This window comes from Macaca fascicularis, chromosome 4, assembly GCF_037993035.2.
Source record: "Macaca fascicularis isolate 582-1 chromosome 4, T2T-MFA8v1.1".
NCBI classification, from domain to species: Eukaryota; Metazoa; Chordata; class Mammalia; order Primates; family Cercopithecidae; genus Macaca; species Macaca fascicularis.
The window spans coordinates 48,727,459-48,752,006 of NC_088378.1; the positions used below are offsets into that span (position 1 = coordinate 48,727,459).

Sequence of the window (24,548 nt, forward strand, 5' to 3'; positions counted from 1 at the left end):
CTCCAATGAGTCTGTCTTACTTCTGTACTCTCCAATATGTCTTACATACTTCTATATTCTCCAGCGAGTCTTACCTCTGTATTCTCCAATGAGAGTTGCTTACCTCTGTGTTCTCCAATGAGCCCTATGTGAACAGCTCTTGCCTGGTTGATTATGCTGAAATCTCTTACTGGGGATCCCAGATATTTATTTAAACTACCTTTCATTCTGTAAAAGCATCACACTCATGTTTGGGTTTGATTTTTCCCATGAGATAATTTTGTGTTTTCTTATAATTAGCGTTTAGTATCTGAGCTGGATGATGCTAACCTCCAGGTTGAAAATGTCCGCGATCAAGCCCTTATTTTGATGAATGCCCGTGGAAGCTCAAGCAGGGAGCTTGTAGAACCAAAGTTAGCTGAGCTGAATAGGAACTTTGAAAAGGTGTCCCAACATATCAAAAGTGCCAAAGTGAGTAATTATGTTTTTAGGGTAAACCATTTTTCCTATGGGTATGTATCTAAATGATAGTCATACAGTATATACATAAACAATTTTTATTTTATTATTTTAATTTTATTGTTTTCTCGCTCTGTCACCCAGGCTGGAGTGCAGTGGCATGATCTCACTGTAACCCCCGCCTTCTAGGCACAAGCTATTCTCCTGCCTCAGCCTCCCACGTAGCTGGGATTACAGGCGCCTGCCACCAAGCCCAGCTAATTTTTGTATTTTTTTTTTTAGGAGAGATGGGGTTTCACCAACTTGGCCAGGCTGGTCTCGAGCTGCTGACCTCAAGTGATCTAGCTGCCTTGGCCTCCCAATATGCTGGGATTACAGGCGTGAGTCACTGCACCCGGCCAGCGATTTTTAAATTAAAATATTTTCGATCACTTTTTCTTTGAATGGAATTTGTCCTTATTTTTTTTGTGATTGTGCATATGAAGGAGAGGAAACAAGCAATTAGTATTGAAGAAAATAACCTATTTGAGAAAAGGTTTCAAAGACTCAATCAAAGGTTTGAATTGGTTAAGAAATGATTAAACTAATTCCCAAGCTAGGGATAAATATTTAAACCCTTTATTTTATGGTCATACTCTCTATATATGTTCACACTGCACACACCACAGAACTTATTTTTTTGTGTTTTACATGATGACAAATCTAAAAGTTGGATAATTTCACAATTTAAACCTAAGGTAGGAAAGTACTACCTGATTTTATAAATTTAAAAAAGAGCTTTATACATTTAATTAAGAGGGTAATAAATAGGAGCTTTATGAGAGTGCTAGTTTTCCCACACTTAGCCAACCTCAGAAGGTATTTATCTGCATTTACTTTTATTAAAAATGTTTTATTGAGTTTTAGTTAAATATAAAATTTTTCTATGTAGATGTTATCTGAAAAGATGACATTGAGAAATATGCACTTCTTTGACGTTTGTGTATGAAAATTCAAGGGGAATTCTACTGAGGAAACTTAACTGGGAGACATTCTGTGAGGTGACCCTGCCCTAGGGGGCTGGGTGGCTGTTCTTCCTTTCTGAAGCCATGGTAAAGATGGTTTCTGGATCATGGCCATAGTTTCCTACTATGCTCGCATGTGGTCTCCAGATCCACGCCACAACACTCTGGGCAGCCACAATGAATTGCAACACTACATCACATCCCTGGCGAGAGTTTGAAGAAAACGGGTAATTCAGAAAAGTCTAAACTGGTAAAATCGTTGCCATATAAATGAATGAAACCAATGTTATCTGAGTTGAATAGGAAAGTCAATTAAAAAAAATGCTAGTTTCTCTCTTGACACACCATCTCTCTGATTAGTGATGGAAAGTCAAATTAAAAATCTATTTTCAGAGAATTCTTTTCCTTCTACAGTTGCTAATTGCTCAGGAACCATTATCATACCGATGTTTGGTCACCACTGAAACATTTGAAACTGGTGTGCCTTTCTCTGACTTGGAAAAATTAGAAAATGACATAGAAAATATGTTAAAAGTTGTGGAAAAACACTTGGAATCCAGTGATGAAGATGAAAAGGTTGGTTCAAGGAGGTTTCAAAACCATGGTGTTCTCATTTTTCTTCTCTATTAATTTTATTTTTACATCAATGATGTTTACCCATATAATCTGTCAAACATGATGAAACAGATTCAAATGTGATTTTTTGATGTGTGTTGATGTAAGAGTCACATGATTCATGTACTTAAAAAGAAAATAGACACACTTTCTGAACTAAACATAATTCTTAGTATTATCTAATGTTTGCTAAACTCTCTTTGAGATATTTTATCTTCAAATATAAAATATCTTTAAACAATATAAATTTTTTGATCGTTCAGGTTAACAATCTTGACTTACACTATATGAAGTAGGTTGGTTTTCCTCCTTAGGAGCTGCTGGGAAGTGACCTTAAGCACTTTTCTTTTGAGTCATTTTTTTTTTTCCTTTTAAACATTTAGATGGATGAGGAGAGAGCCCAGATTGAGGAAGTTCTACAAAGAGGAGAAGAAATGTTACATCAACCTATGGAAGATAATAAAAAAGAAAAGATCCGTTTGCAGTTATTACTTTTGCATACAAGATACAACAAAATTAAGGTATTATGACTGGAGAGTCTCTGTTGCATTTAAATACCTTACTTAACTCTTGCCATTCAGATGTGTGATGCTGCATCACAGATGCTTTAAAACACACCAGCTGGAATATCATCTCCTCCTCTAGTGTGTGTTACTAGACGTGTTCATATTTTTGGATGGTGCAGAACTCAAAATAGAAATGTAAAACGTTATTATTGGCCATCTCTTTTGGATTTCTGATTGTGTATCAAACCTAAAAGAGATCTATCTATTTCAGAAGTGGCTTCCTCCAGTTCCTTCTTTTATTTGTGAAGGTCTTGGCTATGGCAAAAAAAAGTTTCTAGTTTAAAAATAACTAAATTTGTGAAACTGATGTAATCTGATTTATATTCTAGTAAAGATTCACTACCAGCTCCATTTTTATTTCTTTATATTTTCTTTTTTTAAAAGATGGGGTCTCACTATGTTGCCCGGACTGATCTTGAACTCCTAGGCTCAAGTGATCTTCCTGTGTCAGCCTCCCCAGTTGCTGGGACTACAGGTGTGGGCCACCATACCCAGCTCCAGCTCTTTTTAAAATGGCAATCTTTCTATCTGCATTTAAAGTGTGCTCTTGTTCCCTGGGGTCTGTTCTTTGGTAGTTCCTTCTTGAATGATTTTTGTTTGATGACTTTGGAAATTAAGTAGATCAATGATGGTACTGTAATTTTACTGTACCTTTTCTATGTTTAGATATGTTTAGATACATAAATACTTCCAATTGTGTTTCAAAAATTGCCTCTAGTATTCAGTACAATAACGTGCTGTAAAGTTTTAGACTAGGAACAATTGACTATACCACATAGCATAGGTGTGCAGGAGGCTGCACCATCTAGGTTTGTGTAAGCGCACTCTATGATGTTTGCATGAAAATGAAATGACCTAAAGATACATTTCTCAGAACATGTCCTTGCTGTTACTAAGCAATGCATGACTATACTTTAAAAACTAGCCATTCTCTCAAGGCTGAAGCCTCAACATCCTTGTTAACTGTTTCTTGTTCCTCACATACTTTCTCACATCACACTGAGTAGGCATTAAAACCGTTGGGTCTGCTTGAAGCAACATACAGGTTTGAACCTCAAGTTAGATATTACTCTACCAGCTGCTTGTTTTATGATCATGAGAAAGTGACTTAGCTTATTTTACTTCACTATCCTTTCCATAATTTAGACTTATGATTTTCTCCCATGATATTATATCCCATGGACATATTCTTATGTCTGTTTTTTTTCTCACTCTAGCACGTCCTTTGTATCTTCCTCAGAGTTATTCTCCCCCAAGTCATGGCTGATCATGTCATTCCTTCATCTAAGAAACTGTTTAGGAAAATATTGCAAAATACAGAAAAAGCTTTAAATGCAAGATTCGTCAATATAACAACATACAAAGTCTTCAGTCTAACCCGTGGCTCCTTATGTCTTTGATTTCCTGTCACTTGCCATGTAGGACAGCTACGCTGGTTTTCTTTACATTTTCCTAAACACATCATATGCACATCTGGGAACTTACTAATTTTATTCCCATTCCCTAGAGTGAGTTTTGTCTTTTTAGGTTAGCTGAAAAATGCATTATCTTTTAAGACTCAGCTGCATTTTTATTTCTAACTTCTGTCAGATTATATTATAGTTTTCTGCTTTATTGTGACTTTTTAAAGTATCTTTCTTCCCTAATGCTTCTCCAAGTTCAGGCCATATCTTTTTCATCTTTGGGTCTGAAATCAGAAATTATTACTGGCACAAAATAGAAATAAGTTTTAAGCTTTTAATACATAAATAAATTTGTTAAAAGTACTAATGTATATTATACAAGCTAATTTCATTCTGGCTTTACTAACATTGGTAGGCCAACTATGATACATACTTCAAATCTATAGTTTTCAAACTGATATGATTCTTAACTGTGAACATTAGAATTACTTTGGGGAGCTTTAAAAAAACTACGGTGCCAAAATCTAATTCCTGAACCGGTTAAATCAGAATCTCTCAGGTTGGACCTAGGTGTGGGCATTTACAAAAGCAAAACACAAAACATTTGTAGATTATTGTAATATACAATTCGGATTGAGAAGCACTAGTTTACAGGACTCATTGTCTTATTTGAAATATGTTAAGTGACCTTTTCCAATTTGTTTACTAGAGTATTACTGTTTTTAAATTATGTATGAGCACTTTTTAAAGATATTAACCACTTGCCATAGTTGCTATAACATATTACTTATTGATATTTATCTTCTAACTATTTTACCTTTAAGATGCAACCATTTAAAATTTTTGTTTAGCCACAGGTGACAATGTTTTTCTTTAGTGATTTTTTGGGGGTTCCTGTTTTGGGATCTAAAAAGTTTTTGTCCTCCAGAAAGTTGATGAATATTCAATTCTGTTTAGTTCCAGGTTTTTCCTATGGTTTGGTAAAAACAAAACTTAGAAATTTAATAAAACAGTCACTTAAAAATCTCTTTAATCTGGACTTTGCTATATGATGTGAGCTACATCATGTAACACTGTCTCATGTCAGTACTGACCTCTAGTATATTTGTGTTTCCGTGTCCTAGGAGAATTCTTTAAAAATAAAATTGTCCAGAAGTAACGTCTCGGTCAGATCTTGAGGACATTTTTTTAGTCCTAGGGCATTTTGATTGATCACTCTGTTGGGGGAAAAAAAAATCAATTTCAGGAATACAGAAAGCAAATGTTTAAATCTTGAACTGCCTTGCTGCTTCTGTTAAGAGTGTGAAGACTCAGAAAAATCTTGGATTGTCTTATAGTCTGAAAAGAAAAAGAGACTGTCTTAATGAATGTGAATTTTTTAAACTTGGAGCTCTATGATACCAACTGACCTCCCTAGCTTATTCTAAAGCTTCAGGTACATGTGGTCTTGCAGAATGACAATCCATTACGTAACTGAAGAAGCAGCACAGGACTTCCAGTCTTGTAGTAGTAGCTGAGGTATAAAAGTGGCTCTCAACATTTACCTATGTGACATGTATTATCTAGTGGTGCTAAATGAGGAAAGTACTACAAAGGTAAATGTCCTACAAGTATAATAAAGTAGTTGGATGTCTGGAGTTTTTTGGTCTTTTGGAAAACAGATGACCTTCCAGCAAAATTTTGGTTAATAGATGGGAAGCCAAGAAGGAAAATGGGTCCCAGTTTTCTCTTTTACTTTTTTGACATGATTACTCAACCTAGAAACACTTTCATTGGGCTATTTTCTTTTCCTTAAAGTTAAGAGGGAGAACAATTGAACCTAGTTTTCTGATCTTCCAAAATAAAAACATTGACTTATTTGAAATGAAAATCTGAAAGAATTATTTTTGATTTTTTCTTTTCTTAAAAAATACTAGCATCTTTTTATTCGTAGCTGGTTTCTGGGTAGATATGTTATTTATTTCAGCATTCTTTTATATTTGCTTAAAACACAGAATTTGCTTCCTTAGACATATGGGTAAACATCTAGAAATGCTTTCTGACTAAATTGTAAAAATGTGGCATTAGGAAAAAATTAATCTTGGTGACAAGTATAATTAGTTCTGTTGTTAAAGTCAAAAAATCTATAGACCTGCTTGTAACTTGGCTATCCAGAACTGCCCATCAATTGATGAAAACAGTTTACAAATTCTAGGAGGCAATAATGCAGTCCTCTAGGTTCAACACCATGTTATCCACTCAATGATTTTAGTCATGAGTCTTGGATTCATTTAGAGATTGCCTTGTAACCATTTTCAAGATCACTAACTAAATTAACATGCATTTGTGATCATTTTAACTATCATCTCAAATTTACAGATGATTATATTTTTTTTAGAAGTTCAACATAGGAGAAGTGAAAGTGTCAAGGAAGGTACCTTAATTCATGAGCAGCTGCACTTTGGCCCTTTGGAAGTGGTAATAGACAGCATTTATTAAATTGTGGCCATCTAGGAGTAGAGGATTTGAACTCCTGAAGGACTGATGGTCCATCCCAGAGAGCACTTTATTGTTTAGAAAGCTCTGAGAAGAGGGCTGGGTGCGGTGACTCATGCCTGTAATTCCAGCACTTTGGGAGGCTAAGGTCAGCTGATCACTTGAGGTTAAGAGTTTGAGACCAGCCTGGCCAACATGGTTAAACCCCATCTCTACTAAAAATATAGAAGTTAGCTGGGTGTGGTGGTGCATGCCTGTAATCCCAGCTACTCAGGAGGCTGAGGCAGGATAATCACTTGAACTTGGAGGTAGAGGTTACAGTGAGCCCAGATCACACCACTGCACTCCAGCCTGGGAGGCAGAGCAACACTCTGTTCCCACCCCACCAAAAAAATAAAAATGAAAAAGAAAGATCTGAGAAGAGGATCTAGAAAATCCATATTAGGGCAGATGAGTAGTCCATAGAGCCTCAAGTCTGTCTAAATATGGCACTTCGTGATCTAGTTTCTCATGTAGGATATTCCTGCTCTGTAATATTATTCTCAGAGGTTAAGATTACATACTGAATTACCTGGATATTATTTTAATCAAAACCCTTTGTGCATTCCATGTTGTGTTATGGAAACATGTTTAACTTGCTTATATTTTTAGCAGTGAGGTGCAATTTTAAAATTGTGATATTTCTAAAAGAGTGAAATAATAATGGTATCAACATGTTTTATTTCATACGAAACTTTATGATTGGCAGCATATTCTCATTCTTTCAACAACTCAAGAAAGGAATTGTTATGTTTTTTGTTTGCTGAGTTTAGATGACATAGACCTTAAAGCCTGTCAAATTATTAACATACTTATACTGTTTAATAGCATGCTGCAGATGAAAATTAGAATATAGATTGTTAAGGGTTTCTGTTGCAAGGTAGGTTTATAATATAAAACATTAAAACTAAGTTTTAAAAATTTGGTTCATGATATTTCATTCCTTCACACAATAGTCGTATATTTTCTTTATTTGTTATTATTCATTGTGGGGGCATTTCAATCCTTTTTTTTTTTTTTTTTTTTTTTTTTTTGCTGTTTTTGTAGGCATTCCCTATTCAACAGAGGAAAATGGGTCAACTTGCTTCTGGAATTAGATCATCACTTCTTCCTACAGATTATCTGGTTGAAATTAACAAAATTTTACTTTGCATGGATGATGTTGAATTATCGCTTAATATTCCAGAGCTCAACACTGCTATCTACGAAGATTTCTCTTTTCAGGAAGACTCTCTGAAGGTAGACCTCTGGGCATTGTGTTTGAATGGCCACAGTTAATGCAGAAGTAGAGGAAGAAATTTGTTCTCATGCCTACTTAGATGGTCTATATCTTTTACAGTTTTTGCCAGGGGATTAATAATATGTATGACTAGTAAAGCTTTCCTATATTGTCCAAGAAAACATAAAACATTTTGAATTTTTAAAAAGTGGGTATGGATTGTTAAGTGTGCACAGCTATAAATTATTTGCAACATCAGAGCCTTCGTTTAAAATTAAACAGAGACACAGACCACCTTCCTGTCTTGTAAACTAGATTGTCAGTTGATGTTAATTGTCGGCATTTATCAGGCAATCTATAATGGTTTAAAATTGGCCAGTTGTTGAGGTGTGGAATGGCATCTTGATTGTAAGTTAATCAAACTTTTAAATTCTAGCAAGGCATTTTCATGTAACTTGATTGCATTTATATTTAAAGTCACAATAAACTCACTGATAATATGGATTTGATAGTGCATTCCTCTCATTTAAACTAGCATTATTAGATATTTGAAAATATCAGTATTTCCAGCTTCAAATACCTCATTACCTATAGAGAATGTTACTGAAGCTTTTCATGTGTCATGTACAAATGCTACTATTGTGAGGATTTCTTTTCCTGCCATGAGTATATTATGTAGCATATTCCACACACTTTGGCCAAAACAGGGTATTATTTTTTTAAAAAGTTTCCAGTTGTGTGATTAACAATGATTATGTCTCATTATTATTTCAAATGAGTGTTCTACAATATAAATTTCTGGTCATCTGTGATTCCTTTTTTTTTGTTACTTTGCTGGATTTTGTTAATCTATGACAATATATTTTTAGAATATCAAAGACCAACTGGACAAACTTGGAGAGCAGATTGCAGTCATTCATGAAAAACAGCCAGATGTCATCCTTGAAGCCTCTGGACCTGAAGCCATTCAGATCAGAGATACGCTTACTCAGCTGAATGCAAAATGGGACAGAATTAATAGAATGTACAGTGATCGGAAAGGGTAGGTGTAAATGAAATTAATGTTTAAGTTAAAAAAATGCCTGCAAGTTCATGGGCCATGAAATGAGTCGTGTGGACATTGAGATTAATGAGAACATGTTTCATATCCTTGTAGGATGCCCTGTTTTTTTTTTTTTTTCTTTTGAGAAGGAGTCTCGCTCTGTCACCAGGCTGGTGTGCAATGGAGCGATCTCGGCTCACTGCAACTTCTGCCTCCCAGGTTCAAGAGATTCTCCTGCCTCAGCCTCCCAAGTAGCTGGGATTATAGGCGCACACCACCACACCTGGCTAATTTTTGTATTTTTAGTAGCGATGGGGTTTCACCATGTTGGCCTGGCTGGTATCGAACTCCTGACTTCAGGCAGTCTGCCTGCCTCGGCCTCCCAAAGTGCTGGGATTACAGGTGTGAGCCACTGCACCCGGCTGTATGCCCTGTTTAATAAATTGTGATAAGTATAGGTCCTTAAAGGAGAAATGTGATCATATATAGATGACCATTTATAACACAATATCTTAATAATATGGAAGCACTTCAAATTTTTAGTGTCTAAATAGTGTCCAGTCTCTTTAAAAAAATTAAATAAATTTTTCATTAATGTTCACTTTCTCAGCACGCTTGATAATTAATATGAGTGAAGAACAGAGGCAGCTACAGATAATTAGAATCCATATATAATACCAAACTCTTTTTAATAATCTTCTGTTTAAATGAATGCTTTTGAGCCTTCTTCTTACTAGATTTTGACCAGGCCTGTTAATAGGTAGAAATGAAAACAGTTGAGATTTTTGCCAGTAGCTGTGGATGTGATGGAAAGACAAATAAATTATGAAATAACCCAATGGAAAGTGCTGTATAAGAGGAAAGGGAGCACAGAATAATACTTTGGGTAATGAGAGACATACGCACAAAACTAGACATCATGTTCCTTGTCTTTTTTTATTTTAGCCCACATATTTCAATGTGACTAATCCTTGAAAAGATAGCTTTTAGTGGCCTTTGGTATATTCATTGGTTGGATTTTACAAATTTTCCCTTTGTACGTTTGGAGAACATTCTTTTATGTACATCTTTATCCGTACTTAAATTTCTTTAGGTTTGATCATTAGATACAGACAAATTTCTTTAAAAATAATGACATTTTAAACCTCTGTGTTATATCATGAAATTGGTTACTTTACCCCTGCCAACAGTATTTGTAAAAATGCCCTTCATTTTGAGCCCTTACTAACATTAACAGTTTTTTTATTGTTTAAAAAAATCTTTGCCAATGTAATAGTGATAGATTACACCTCAATTTTATTTTTATTTTTTAATTTTTAGTGCTACTAATTTGTGTACATTAATTTTGTATCCTGAAACTTTGCTGAATTTATTTACCAGTTCTAGGAGCTTTTTTGGATGAGTCTTTAGGGTTTTCTAGGTATATGATCATCTTATCAGCAAACAGTAACAGTTTGACTTCCTTTTAACCGATTCAGATGCCATTTCTTTCTTTCTCTTGTCTGATTGCTCTGTCTAGGACTTCCGGTACTATGTTGAATAGAAGTAGTGAAAGTGGGCATCTTTTTCTTGTTCCAGTTCTCAGGGGGAATGCTTTCAACTTTTCCTCCTTCACTATAATGTTGGCTATGGGCTAAAAGTCATAGATGACTTTTATTACCTGAAGGTATGTTCCCTCTATGCCAGTTTTGCTGAGGATTTTAATCATAAAGTGATGCTAGATTTTGTCAAATGCCTTGTCTCAGTCTATTGAGATGATTGTGTGATTTTTGTTTTAAGTCTCTTTATGTGGTGTATCACATTTATTGACTTGTGTATTTTAAACCATCCCTGCATCACCAGTATAAACCCACTTGAACATAGTTTATTCTCTTTTTCATATTCTGTTGGATTCAGTTAGCTAGTATTTTGTTGAGGATTTTTGCATCTATCTTCATCAGGGATTTAGTCTGTAGTTTTCTTTTCTGTTATGTCCTTTACTGGGTTTGGTATTACGGTAGTACTGGCTTCATGGAATAATTTAGGGAGGATTTCCTCTCTATCTTTGGGAATAGTGTCAGTTGGATTGGTACCAATTCTTCTTTGAATGTCTGATAGAATTCAGCTCTGAATCCATCAGGTCCTGGACTATTTTTTGCTGGTAATTTTTTAATCATGATTTTAATCTTGCTGCTTGTCATTGGTCTGTTTAGAGTTTCCGTTTCTTCCTGGTTTAATTTAGAAGGGATGTATATTTCCAGGAATTTATCCATCTCCTCTAGGTTTTCTAGTTTATGCATGTAAAAGTGTTCATAATGGCCTTGATCTTTTGTATTTCTGTGGCATCAGTTGTAAGATCACCCATTTTGTTGCTAATTGAACTAATTTGGATCCTTTCTCTTTTGTTAGTTAATCTCACCAATAGTCTATCAATTTTATTTATCTCTTCGGAGAACCAGCTTTTTGTTTCATTTATTTTTTTGTATTTTTTTTTTGTTTGTTTCACTTTCATTTAGTTTTGCTCTGATCTTGGTTATTTTTTTTTCCTTCTGCTGGATTTGGGTGTGGTTTGTTCTTGTTTCTCTAGTTTCTTAAGGTGTGACTTTGGATTGTCTATTTGTGCTCTTTTAGACTCTTTGATGTAGGTATTTAATGCTATGAACTTTCCTCTTAGCATTGCTTTTGCCATATCCTAAAAGTTTTGATAGGTTCTGTCGCTATTATCATTCAGTTCAAAAAATTTTTAAATTTCCATCTTGATTTCATTGTTGACCCAATAATCATTCATGAGCAGGTTATTTCATTTCCATATATTTGTATGGTTTTGAGGGTTCCTTTCAGGGTTGATTTCCAATTTTATTCCACTGTGGTCTGAGAGAGTACTTGATGTAATTTTAGTTTTCTTAAATTTGTTGAGATTTGTTTTGTGGCTTATCACATGGTTTATCTTGGAGAATGTTCTGTGTGCTCATGAATAGAAAATATATTCTGCAGTTGTTGGTTAGAATGTTCCATAAATATCTGTTAAGTCCATTTTTTCTAGGGTATAGTTTAATTCCATTGTTTCTTTGTTGACTTTCTGTCTTGATGACTTGTGTAGTGCTATCAGTGGAGTGTAGAAGTCTACCACTATTAATGTGTTGCTGTTTATTTCATTTTTTAGGTCTAGTAGTAATTGTTTTACAAATTTGGGAGCTCTCATGTTAGGTGCATATATATTTAGGATTGTGATAATTTCCTGTTGAACTAGTCCTTTTATCATTATACAATGTCCCTTTTTGTCTTTTTTAACTGCTGTTGCTTTAACATTTATTTTGTCTGATATAAGAATAGCTACTCCTGCTTGCTTGTGGTGTCCATTTGGATGGACTATCTTTTTCCACCCCTTTACCTTAAGTTTATGTGAGTTTTTATGTGTCAGGTGAGTCTCTTGAAGACAGCAGATACTTGGTTCGTGAATTTTTATCCATTCTTCTATTCTGTATCTTTTAAATGGAGCATTTAGGCCATTTACATTCAATGTTAGTATTGAGATGTGAGGTACTATTCTATTTATCATGATATTTGTTGCCGCAATACCTTGTTTTTTTTTTTTTTTTTATTTTGTTATAGTTAACAGGTTCTTTTATGCTTTTATTATTTTTTGAGACAGTCTTGCTCTGTCACCCAGGCTGGAGTGCTGTGGCATGATCTCGGCTCACTGCAACCTCTGCCACTCAGGTTCAAGCAACTCTCTGTCTCAGCCTCCTGAGTAGCTGGGGCTACAGGTGCCTACCACCATGCCTGGCTAATTTTTTTTGTACTTTTTAGTAGAGATGGGGTTTCACCATGTTGGCCAGGCTAGTCTCAAACTCCTGACGTCAGGTAATCTGCCTGCCTTGGCCTCCCAAAGTGCTGGGATTACAGATGTGAGCCACCACACCTGGCTGAGATTTATGCTTCAAGGAGATTCTATTTTGTTCTATTTCTAGGATTTGTTTCACGACTTAGAGCTGCTTCTGTCTTGCTGGCTTGGTAGCAGCAAATTCTCTCAGTATTTATCTGAAAAAGACTATTTTTCCTTCATTGATGAAGCTTAGTTTCACTGGATACAAAATTCCTGGCTGATAATTTTTTTGTTTAAGGGGGCTGAAGATAGGACCCCAATCTCTTCTAGCTTGTAAGGTTTCTGCTGAGAAATCTGCTGTTAATCTGACAGGTTCTTCTTTATAGGTTACCTGATGCTTTTACCTCACAACTGTTAATATTCTTTCCTTCTTATTGACTTTAGGTAACCTGATGACCATGTGCCTAGGCAATGATATTTTTGAGCTTTTCGTATTTGGATATCTAGATCTCTAGCAAAGCCAGGAGGTTTTCCTCAATAATTCCCTAAAATATGTTTTCCATACTTTTAGATTTCTCTTTTTCCTTGGGAACACAAATTATTCTTTGTTCTTTTAACATAATCCCAAACTTCACGGAGGCTTTGTTCATTTTTTAAAATTCTTTTTTCTTTTTCTTTATCAGATTGTGTTAATTCAAAAACCTTGTCTTTGAGCTCTGAAGTTCTTTCTTCTACTTGTTTGATTCTCTTGCTGAGACTTTCCAGTGCATTTTGCATTTCTCGAAGTGTGTCCTTGATTTCCAGAAGCTGTGATTGTTTTTTATTTTGCTATTTATTTCACTGGAGATTTTTTCATTCATATACTGTGTCATTGTTTTGATTTCTTTAAGTTGGACTTCACCTTTCACTGGTGCCTCCTTGATTGGTTTAATAATTGACCTTCTGAATTCTTTTTCTGGCAATTCAGAGATTTTATCCTGGTTTGGATCCATTGCTGGTGAGCTAGTGTGATCTTTTTTTTTTTTTTTCTTCTTGAGATGGAGTCTCACTCTGTTGCCCAGGCTGGAGTGCAATGGCATGATCTCCCCACTGCAACCTCCGCCTCCCAGGTTTGAGTGATTCTCCTGCCTCAGCCTCCTGAGTAGCTGGGATTACAGGCATGCATCACCATACCCAGCTTATTTTTGTATTTTTGGTAGAGACAGGGTTTCCCCATGTTGGCCAGGCTGGTCTTGAACTGCTGACCTCAGGTTATCTGCCTGCCTCGGCATCCCAAAGTGCTGGGATTATAGGCATAAGCCACTGTGCCCAGCCTAGTATGATCTTTTTAGGTGTTTTAAAGAACCTTATTTTGTCATATTACCATAACTGGTTTTCGGGTTTCTTCTAATTTGGGTGGAACATGTCAGAGGGAAGGTCTGGGACTCAATGGCTGCTCTTCTGATTCTTTTGTCCCACAAAGAACTCCCTTGATTTGGTGCTCTCCTCCTTCCCCTAGGGATGGGGCTTCCTGAGAGCTGAACTGCAGTTATTGTTATTTCTCTTCTGAAGCTAGCCGTCCAGCAGAGCTACTGGGCACCGAGCTGGTACTGGGGAGTGTCTGCAGAGAGTCCCATGATGTGATGTGATCTGTCTTCAGGTGTCTCAGCTGTGGATACCAGCACTTGGTCGGGTGAAAGTAACGGGAGTGAAGTGGACTCTGTGAGAGTCCTTGGTTGTATTTTGGTTAAGTTCGCTGGTTTTCTATTCGTTGGCCCCCAGCCAGGAGATGGTGCTTACAAGAGAGCATCAGCTGCAGTAGTATAGACAGGATTAGGTGATCGGCAGGGCCATAGAGTTCCTAAGAGATTATGTTCTTTCTCTTTGGCTACTGGGGCGAGTTGAGAATGACCATCAGGTTGGGGCAGGGTTAGGTGTATCTGAATCAGACTCTCCTTGTGCATGGCTTGTTGTGGCTGCTGTAGGGATTAGGGGTGTGGTTCCCAGGCCAGTGGAGTTATGTTCCCAGGGGCATTATGGCTGTCTTTGCTGCATCACACAGGTCACCAGGGAAGTGGGGGAAAGCCTGCAGCGGCAGGCCTCACTCAGCTTCCACGCAGCCCACGGCCCAAAAGGCCAGTCTCACTCCTATCAGGACCTCCTTCTGCTACCATCCCCCAGCCCACCCAACAGCACTGGGTTTATTTCCAGGCAGCTGGTGAGCAGGGTTCAGAACTTGCCCCAGGTGACAAGTCTCCCAGCTGAGAGCACAAGCTGGTCTCCAGTTCCTCGGCTCTCCCATGCAGCATGCAGCAGCATTCCGCCTACTTCAAAGGGTCTGTAGATTCTCTCAGTTTTCCTGATATGTTTCTGCAGTAGTTCTTGGGACAAAAGTCCACTGTGTGTCTGCACATGCTGCTGTTTGTCTGAGTGGGAGCTGCAAGTTAGTCCTTCCTTCTATCCACCACCTTTTTTCTCTCTTTCACTGATGATACTTTCTAAGTTTAATGTTTATATTTTCAAAGTCTTTAGATCTTTGAAACAGTCTTATAGCATCCCGAATTTGGAAATTGTGATTGTTGTGTAGTTACTGTGAATTTTTGCAAGTGACAATGAGTGTCTTAATATCATCTCATAGTGCCCTTTTTTTAAAGTGCTTTTTTTTTTTTTTCATGCTTAATAGAAAATTGCTTTACTGTGGGCAGTGTTAGCAAAATTTTAAAAGTAATTTTCATGGAAAAAGATGATATACACATTATTTAGGAGTTATTGATATTAGGAGCCATTTTGTTTAAAAAAATATGTATCTTATTACATAAAATATAAATTTTATTAACATTGTTAAGATCTCAGCGATCATTTCTAAAACTCAGCTCCATTACTCTAAACAAAAAGATAGGAGAAAAAATTATTTAGGATCCTAGTCCAATAAAGCTTTTCCTTTTTATACTTGTTTCATGTATTCTGAATATGACAAGCACTCGGTTTTACTTTGCCATCTTTAGAAGAATTTGGTTTAAACAGAAATCTCAATAGCCCTCTGTCTCATTGCATAACTTGGGCTCTGCATGCAGTTTTATACTTTGCTGTATTTAGGTAAATGGGACCCTCAGGACCAGTGATTACCCGAAGTACGTTAATCTACTCAGGCAGCCATAATAAAATAACGTAGACTGGGTGGCTTAAACAACAGACATTTACTTTCCTACAGTTCTGGAGGGCTGGAAGTTCAAGATCAAGGTGCCAGTAGAGTTGATGTCTAGTGAGGACTCTCTTACTGGCTTGCAGATGGCCACCTTGCTGTGTCCTCATATGAGAGGGCTCTGTGGTGCCTCTTCCACTTACTATAAGGACACCAGTCCTTTCAGACTAGAGCCCCACACTTATGACCTCTTTTAACCTTATTTGTGTCCTGAAAAGCTCGATCTCTAAGTACAGTCACATTGTGGGGTTAGGGCTTTAACATAAGAATTTTGATTGGACACAATTCTGTATATAACATATAGATAATGGAGTATATGGGCATTTTGAAGTGTTTTGGCTTTTTGTGCTTTATTCTTGCCAGGAATTAAGTGTTCTGGTATTAAAACGACTATTTTTCCCCAAGAAAATAATGAATCATATTTTATATTTCATGGTATTTAAATGTTAAATGCATAAAGTTGGATGGGTTAACATGCCTAGGACTAATTGATCCTGATTTTTCAAGCCAGAAAAGGCTACGTCTTTTTAGTTGAAAAGCTGCTCGAATGTGTGCATGAGTGTGTTCATGAGTGTGTGTGTGTGTATGTGTATGTGAGTGTGCATGTGTGTATGTATGAGAGAGAGGATTTGGTAGCTGGTGGTGTGAGCAGATTGCTTTGCCCTTGGTGTGATGCCTATATCTCTAAGAGGAATTATTACCTGTATCCCACTACGAAAATTGGTTTTGTGGAACAATAGGCTGTGAATTCAGTTTTTTGAGGTCTTTCTGTTTAAATGAGATTTGATTTTCTTTTTTAGAAAAATTGCTCCTAGGCAGTCCTGGAAAGTTTAGAAACCTATTTTATTTTGTTTGTTTTCCTCTAGTTATTTTGATAGGGCTATGGAAGAATGGAGACAGTTCCATTGTGACCTTAATGACCTCACACAGTGGATAACAGAGGCTGAAGAATTACTGGTTGATACCTGTGCTCCAGGTGGCAGCCTGGACTTAGAGAAAGCCAGGATACATCAGCAGGTGAGTGTTTTCTGTTAGAGGAGGGGAATTACACATATGGTTAGTGTATGCCTGTTAAGACAGATTTCAGAAGTAGGGACAAAATATATTATTTTTTCAGAAGCCAATGGACAATTTGTAATTTTTGTTCCAGTTCTTGTTACCAGTTATAAAAGTTTAAGAAATTGGTCAATCACAATTTTCAATCAAGATTTCAAAGAGATGTAAATAAAAATACTCTTTAGTGGGTAATGTGAAATACAATTTTATTTAAACAATTTTATGTTTAGAATACGATTTGTAAAATGTTATGCCTAAGACTATATTAAGAACAGAAAAAATATTTGCATGCCTCACCTGTGTTTTTTGTACTTAAAACACTTAGGCATCTCATTTTTCTTTGTATCATTGATAATTATCATAAAGTAAATTATCCTGGAGCGACAGCAGGGCAGCTGCTCATGTAAGTCTAATTCAGTCTTGGGAAAATATAACACAAAGTTAGTTCTGCTGATGACAACAGCTCTTTAAAAATAACAATAGAAAGCACACACAATTTTAATTCTACCGTTGATAAAAATATTTTCTCTTTTATTAAATTTTTAAAATGTATTTTATTTAGAAGGACACGACAAGTTAAAGATAATTCATTTATTTTTCTTATAAATGTGTTAATGTGGCCGGGCGCGGTGCCTCACTCTTGTAATCCCAGCATTTTGGGAGGCCAAAGCGGGTGGATTACGAAGTCAGGAGATCAAGACCATCCTGGCTAACATAGTGAAACCCTGTCTCTACTAAAAATACAAAAAATTAGCCAGGTGTGGTGGCGGGCACCTGCAGTTCCAGGTACTTGGGCGGCTGAGGCAGGAGAATCACTTGAACCTGGGAGGTGGAGGTTGCAGTGAGCCAAGATTGTGCCACTGCACTCCAGCCTGGGTGACAGAGTGAGATTCTGTCTCAAAATAAATAAATAAATAAATAAATAAATAAATAAATAAATAATTGTGTTAAGGCATTTTTCTTATTTTTGGAGTTACAGATAAGTGTTTAAATTTGACTTGAAAATATCCATTTAATCTGTTACTTAAACACTTGTAGGCCAGTGTATTGGTCTGTTCTCATGCTGCTAATAAAGACATACCTGAGACTGGGTTATTTATAAAGGAAAGAGGTTTAATTGACTCATAGGTCAGCATCACTGGGGAGGCCACAGGAAATGTACAATCATGGTGGAAGGGGAAAGAAACATGTCCTTCTTCATATGGCGGCAGGAGACAGAAGTGCTGAGCAAAGTGGGGGAAAAGTCCCTTATAAAACCATCAGATCACTATCACTAGAACAGCATGAGGGTAACCACCCCCATGACTCAGTTACCTCCTACTGGGTCCCTCCCATGTCATGTGGGGATTATGGGAGGTACAATTCAAGATGAGATTTAGGTGGGGACACAACCAAACCATATCAACCAGTGAAGCAATATCTTAGTAAAATGCACATTTAGGTTTACTTGTATATGGTAGGACACAAGGATATAAGGATATATTGGGGTATATAATTTTTTTAAAGCAGTGCTTTCAGGTACTTGTTTGGAAGAAGGTGAGCAACTCATTTTCATCAAACATGATTGATTCTTATGCTTTAATGTAAACAGCTATTATTCATTTTAGTTATTAAGCTGTCCTATTTCCTTGTATTTTGCCTGATGACATTCATGAGGATGGGTTAGATTTCAAAATAGATTTCATTTAGCATGTTCATTGAAATGTAATTAAATTGTTTTAAAATGCCTTTTTTTTTTTTTTTAACATAAAATATCTTTCCAGGAATTTGTTTCTGTCACACTTAAATTGATACCACAATACTTGGGTGGACTCATTGCATCAGAATCATTTAATTATTGGTGAAATTAATCTTGAGTTGTGCTCTGTTACAGGAACTTGAGGAAGGCATCAGCAGCCACCGGCCCAGTTTTGCAGCACTAAACAGAACTGGGGATGGGATTGTGCAGAAACTCTCCCAGGCAGATGGAAGCTTCTTGAAAGACAAACTGGCAGGTTTAAACCAACGTTGGGATGCAATTATTGCAGAAGTGAAGGATAGGCAGCCAAGGTGATTTAGCTATGATTGTTTGCAGGCACAAGAGTGAACATATTTTGAATAGAATCTTTAAAGATGCAATCCAATGAGTTCTTTTATTGTTTGACATTATAATAGGAATTTTACTGACATTTAAGACCTCTGCTGCCCACTTTCCCCCTTCCTGTATTTTTAGGCTGTCCATAAAATCTCACTTTTCTACTCAAATATTACATATGTAAAAACCAAACACCTTTATTCCTTTTATTTACAACTGCTTATTATGATATGGTGATTACGGTGGGAATTTAAAGTAGTTGAAATAACTGAAACTCCAGATTTCAGGTTTGAAAGTCTGGGTTCAAGATCAGACCTTCCCTTTGCTTATTTCCTGACTGAACTTACCTTAGTAATCTGTCTCACTAAGTTGTTTTAGTGTCAAATGTTGTGTTCTATTCGTGCTTTGCAAATAATAAAGTTCTTCATCTATGTAATATACTAATATAATATAGTATTATTAATTTTTATGTCAAATTATGTTACAGTGACTCAGATTTTATTTGGGCATCTTCTGGTTGCAAATATGTTTGATTATCAAGGAATATAATGCTCAACACTATATACAATTTCCATATTTAAAATTATTTGACATTATTTTCTGAGACAGTCAAGATTTAATGAATGATTTCTACTTTGCTTCATGTATTTCGTCATTAATGATCTTTTTTGTTTGTTTCTTTTTCGTAGTTTAGGGTTAAAAATTCCACTATATTTTTTTTCTGTTAATTTTAACTCTGTTGATGAAGTATTATTTTAGTGATAAGCTATCATTTTGTGAAAGGCCAATCTAATACTTTATCAGATCCAGTATTATGCAACCTAAAATATTCAAGGATCATGTGACCTACAGTTGCTTTTCATTTTAAAAATCTATAATTTTGTGTGTTTTGTTAAGAGACAAATAATAATTTGTATGTTTTGGTTGAGAGAGTACCACATGGCAGAGAGAGTATTTGGCACCTTGCACACATTGCCTTGTTTAGGAGTCATGACTCACCTCTTAGGCAACTATTAGGCCTTGTACAGCTTTAGAAACTGAGGCTAAGAGGCAAGGTTAAGTAACTTGTCCAAGATGTCATAGAAAGTAAGTGATCGTGCTATCTTATGCTCTCAAATATTACGCTGTACAAATTTAGAAAGAACACAGAACTCTCTGGCCAAAGTGTCTTCCTCTGGAAATGAGAACTATGATATCACCACAGAGGATTGTCATGAGGATTAAATGCAATAGTGTTTGCAAAATGTACATGCCTTGACTATTCATAGTAAACACTTAAAGTATCTATTTCTGATGAAAGCAAGTTAGCTTAGAACTTATTCTCTAAGCATATTGCTGAATTTTGCCAATGATTGATTAATGACTTGATCAGTATTTATTGAGCTCTATGTTTAGCACTGAAGATACAAGTATGATTAAGGAACTCTAAGAATAAGAAAATGATGAAAGAAAACATCATTAAAGAGATAAGAGTGTCACAGAGGCAGATATGATGGGCTGTGGAATTTAAGTGTCATAGAGGAAGCATGCCAAAGCTGAGTTTTAAAGTATTTATAGCAATTTCCTATAAATTTCTAGGCAGAAGAAGTAAAACAGCAGAAGTGGGAGGTATTAATGGCATCCTCGTGTGAGAGATCTGCAAAGGATTGAAAGGAGAGGAGGGTTCAATGACCAGGGGAAGGATTGGAAAATGAGGTCCCATAAGATCTTATATGTCATGCTATTCAGTTTGCATGGAGGGTCTTAGCTTGAAATGATTTATCTCCTAGACCTTTATTGTTTTTTTGAGACAGAGTCTTGCTCTGTCACCCAGTCTGGAGTGCACTGGCATGATGTCAGCTCACTACAACCTCTGCCTCCTGAGCTCAGGCAATTCTCATGCCTCAGCCTCCTTAGTATCTGGGAAGACAGGTGCCTGCCACCATGCCTGGCTAATTTTCATATTTTTAGTAGAGATGGCATTTCACCATGTTGGCCAGGCTGGTCTAGAACTCCTGGCCTCAAGTTGATCCGCTGGCCTTGACCTCTCAAAATTCTGGGATTATAGGCATGAGCCACAGTGCCTGTCCTCTCCTAGACGTTTTTAAGGAAAAACATGTACCTGCTGGGAGGGTTTTAACCATAAATGCAGAAATTCTTCTAAAGATAGATCTCTGTGGAGTGTGGTAATTACAGCTGCTAAAACTCACAAGGTGAAGGTAATACATGTTTTTACTCATTTTGTGGAAGTGAAAAGAATAATGAATCTCTTCTCCAACAGCTTATATTTTGACTAAAACAATGTTTATCTTCATAAATTAATGCTAAACTTCATTTTAGGTTTGTAATCTATATTAAATTGGGACCATCTTGGGTAGATTGCATATATATTGTTAATAAAGTCATTGAAAATTATCACGCAGTTCAATTTGTTTTTGTACTGAGTGCCTGTAGTTAAGTATTTGCATAGTTCAGCAACCTGCGGAGTTATTTCTACCCTTTTTTGGAGACAAGGTCTTGTTCTGATACCCAGGCTGGAGTGGAATGGTGGAGTCATAGCTCACTGCATCCTTGAGCCGCTGGGCTCCAGCAATCCTTTCACCTTAGTCTTCTGAGTAGTTGGGGCTGCAAGTGTGTGCCACCACACCCAGCAGATTTTTAAACTGTTTGTAAAAATAAGGTCTCACCATGTTGTCCAGGCTGGTCTCGAACTCCTAGGCTCAAGTGATCCTCCTGCCTCAGTCTCTCAAAGTGCTGGGATTACAGCCATGAGCCACCATGCCCAGTGGGTTATTCGTTAGTGAGCAATTGTTATCTTCTGTTAGAACATGAATTTATAATTTGTTTTTACTCTTGGAGGTAACATTTAAAAGGTAGATTATATTTAGCTAATTTGCAGATGAAAATATTGGGTGACTCAAATATATCTTATTGAAATCATTTGATAATGCTAGTTTCCTTTATAGTTCTGTTTTCAAAGTACTAAATTAGTCATGATCATGAAACATTGGAAAGTGAAATTTCAACCGTTTTTTGGAAACAAAGGCCTATAATAATATTTTGGGTGTTTCCAAAGTCATTATTTAAGTTAAATACTTTTCACTATGGAGGGTAGATTACTTGGTTTAGTCTTAGTAATTAGTGCTATTGCTGTATTTATTTATTTTTTATCTCAAAGGAGCATTCTTTCTCGATGGATACTTAAAAATTATGATTTTGTAGTTATTTTCATTTTTTAAACATTATACATCAAATATTGACTGTTTATTAAATATGTGAGTATTATTTAGTATTTTATTACATGTATTGCAAGATTATGTTAGACCTTTTGTGAATAAAAATGAAAACTCCTAGCCGTTAAACCATAAATTCTTATTAGGGATGATATGATATAATTCATTTAAAAATTGCATTCAGTTTTTAAACCAGCAGTTAATCATAGCAGCTATAAAAATAAAGATACCACCAGGCTTTTAATAGCTTTCAAATCCTTTTAAAAAACACATAATCTTATTTGTCATATGAGTTCTAATCATATTCCTATCTTTTGACAGATGGTTTATATTCTTATAAATGTTATTCTTACAACACTATAAAGATCTAATTGAGGCAGTTCCTTTTTTATATTCATTTGACTGTTTTCCTTGCATCATTTAAAATTTCTGCTTTTTTTTCTACATCTTTTTGTAACTTAGTTCTATATTCAAATATAATGGTTATTTTAATAAACAAGCCAAATTCACATGTTTCTTGTCTTCCCTAATACTCGTAAGATTCTCCCATTCTTTGTGCCTTGCTTTTTTCTTATTCTTTCTGTCCTATGAATAACGTAGAGTAATAGTTACCACCTAATGTGATAACATGTCATATAATGATTCCTTTCAGTATTCGTGGAACACTCAAAGAGAATTATACTTTTTCCCTATTATTTTAGATAAAGACATTTTTCATGTTTTAAAAAATTTCCATTATGTTGCAGAGTGGTATCTAACTTTTAAAAAGTCTTTTGTATTGAATTTCTACATAATTTTTTATGATGAGAGAAGATAATAATCTTTAGTTTCAATGGTTTTGAATTTAATGAAGAAAAAAACTTATTGGTCTATTAAGCAGTCTTTAGCATTGTAGAATACATAGTTTCACTTAAAAATACATATTAAAATAATTATTAGAAATTATTTATTTTGGGAAATCTTTATTCAGGATATCCAAAGCAAATATATAACTTTCTGCTTAATTGGGCATTTTTTCCTCAATATTTTAAAATAATATATTCTTTTAGGCTGAAAGGAGAAAGCAAGCAGGTGATGGAGTACAGGCATCAGCTAGATGGGATTATCTGTTGGTTAACAAAGGCTGAGCATGCTATGCAAAAGAGATCAACCGCCGAATTGGGAGAAAACCTGCAAGAATTAAGAGTAAGTTGTTTATTTCTCTCTATATGCCTTTGGTGCCCAAACATTATACTTCAGAATCATATACTGCATGTCTGAAGAAGAAAAGGGAAAAGAAACTTGGTACTTTTTGGTAAATGTGGTGAACTTGAAAGAGGAATATCTTTTATTTTTTTAAAGAGCAGTTATAATTTTGGTCTTGCAGAGCTTAAACTTCACTTACATAAAAAGAACAAACTATTATGGTGTCAGTATTAGACCAAAGGTTTTTAGGATATTGTAAACTGACTTTATCATTTTAAAATACAATAGGGCTATGAAATACAGTTTTTTTGTTTTTAGATTTGGAAGACAATTACTGATTATTATCTATAAAGCTGAGTGCAGCTTTATAGATAATAATCAATAATTATCGGAGTGAATTGCTGAGAAACAAAATGCAGCTTGCAATGGGTTTAGCATCATGGTTGTATTAATCAGATTTTCTTTGTTGGTTTGCAACTAACAAGTATTATTTATGGTTGTATATGTATACAATCTATAAAAATTCATACATATATAGATGTATAAATATATTTAAATATCCATAAATTTTGTATTCATAAATATTTATTTTTTGTGTTAAAAATTAAAATACTTGTTGCAGAACACTCAGCATAATATGCTCACATTTTTATTTTAAAAAAGAAATTGTGGGCTGGGTGCTGTGGCTCATGCCTGTAATCCTAGCACTTTGGAAGGCCAAGGCGGGCAGATCACAGGGTCAGGAGATCAAGACAATCCTGGCTAACACGGTGAAACCCCATTTCTACTAAAAATACAAAAAAAAAAAAAAAAATTAGCTGGGCTTGGTGGTGGGTGCCTGTAGTCCCAGCTATTCGAGACGCTGAGGCAGGAGAATGGCGTGAACCCAGGAGGCAGAGATTGCAGTGAACCAAGATTGTGCCACTGCACTCCAGCTTGGGTGACAGAGCGGGACTCTGTCTGTCTCAAAAAAAAAAAAAAAAAAAAAAAAAGAAATTATGAGTGTGTATTCATACATGTACAAGCATAAAAGTGTATGTGAAAGGTTACTTACTAATTCAATCAGAAATTTTGTCTATAAAGGAGTATGATTGAAACATTTTGAGAAAGAAACATAGAATAATGATGAAAAATATTTTGTGAAACATATATTATGTTTTCTTTTTAAAATGTGACAATATCTAACAAACTTCCTTTTTTATCTAAAATTTTCAATAGTTTCTTTGGGAATGTC

The 24,548-nt window shown here is 35.6% G+C and overlaps 1 protein-coding gene across 9 annotated transcripts in view; it reads left to right on the forward strand.

Annotated features, from left to right (window-relative positions):
* The window catches only part of UTRN (utrophin), a 581,880-nt gene that overhangs the window by 225,787 nt on the left and 331,545 nt on the right, over window positions 1–24,548 (forward strand). For all 9 annotated transcript variants that reach the window (XR_012433510.1, XR_012433511.1, XM_005552038.5 and 6 more), the window contains exons 36-43: window positions 280–450; window positions 1,857–2,018; window positions 2,441–2,578; window positions 7,588–7,779; window positions 8,629–8,801; window positions 16,654–16,804; window positions 18,717–18,892; window positions 23,179–23,314. Coding sequence is in view for 7 of the 9 variants with exons in the window: in XM_005552038.5 (XP_005552095.3) it covers window positions 280–450; window positions 1,857–2,018; window positions 2,441–2,578; window positions 7,588–7,779; window positions 8,629–8,801; window positions 16,654–16,804; window positions 18,717–18,892; window positions 23,179–23,314 (1,299 nt within the window). In the remaining 2 variants the exon portion in view is untranslated. The remainder of the gene's footprint in view (window positions 1–279; window positions 451–1,856; window positions 2,019–2,440; window positions 2,579–7,587; window positions 7,780–8,628; window positions 8,802–16,653; window positions 16,805–18,716; window positions 18,893–23,178; window positions 23,315–24,548) is intronic.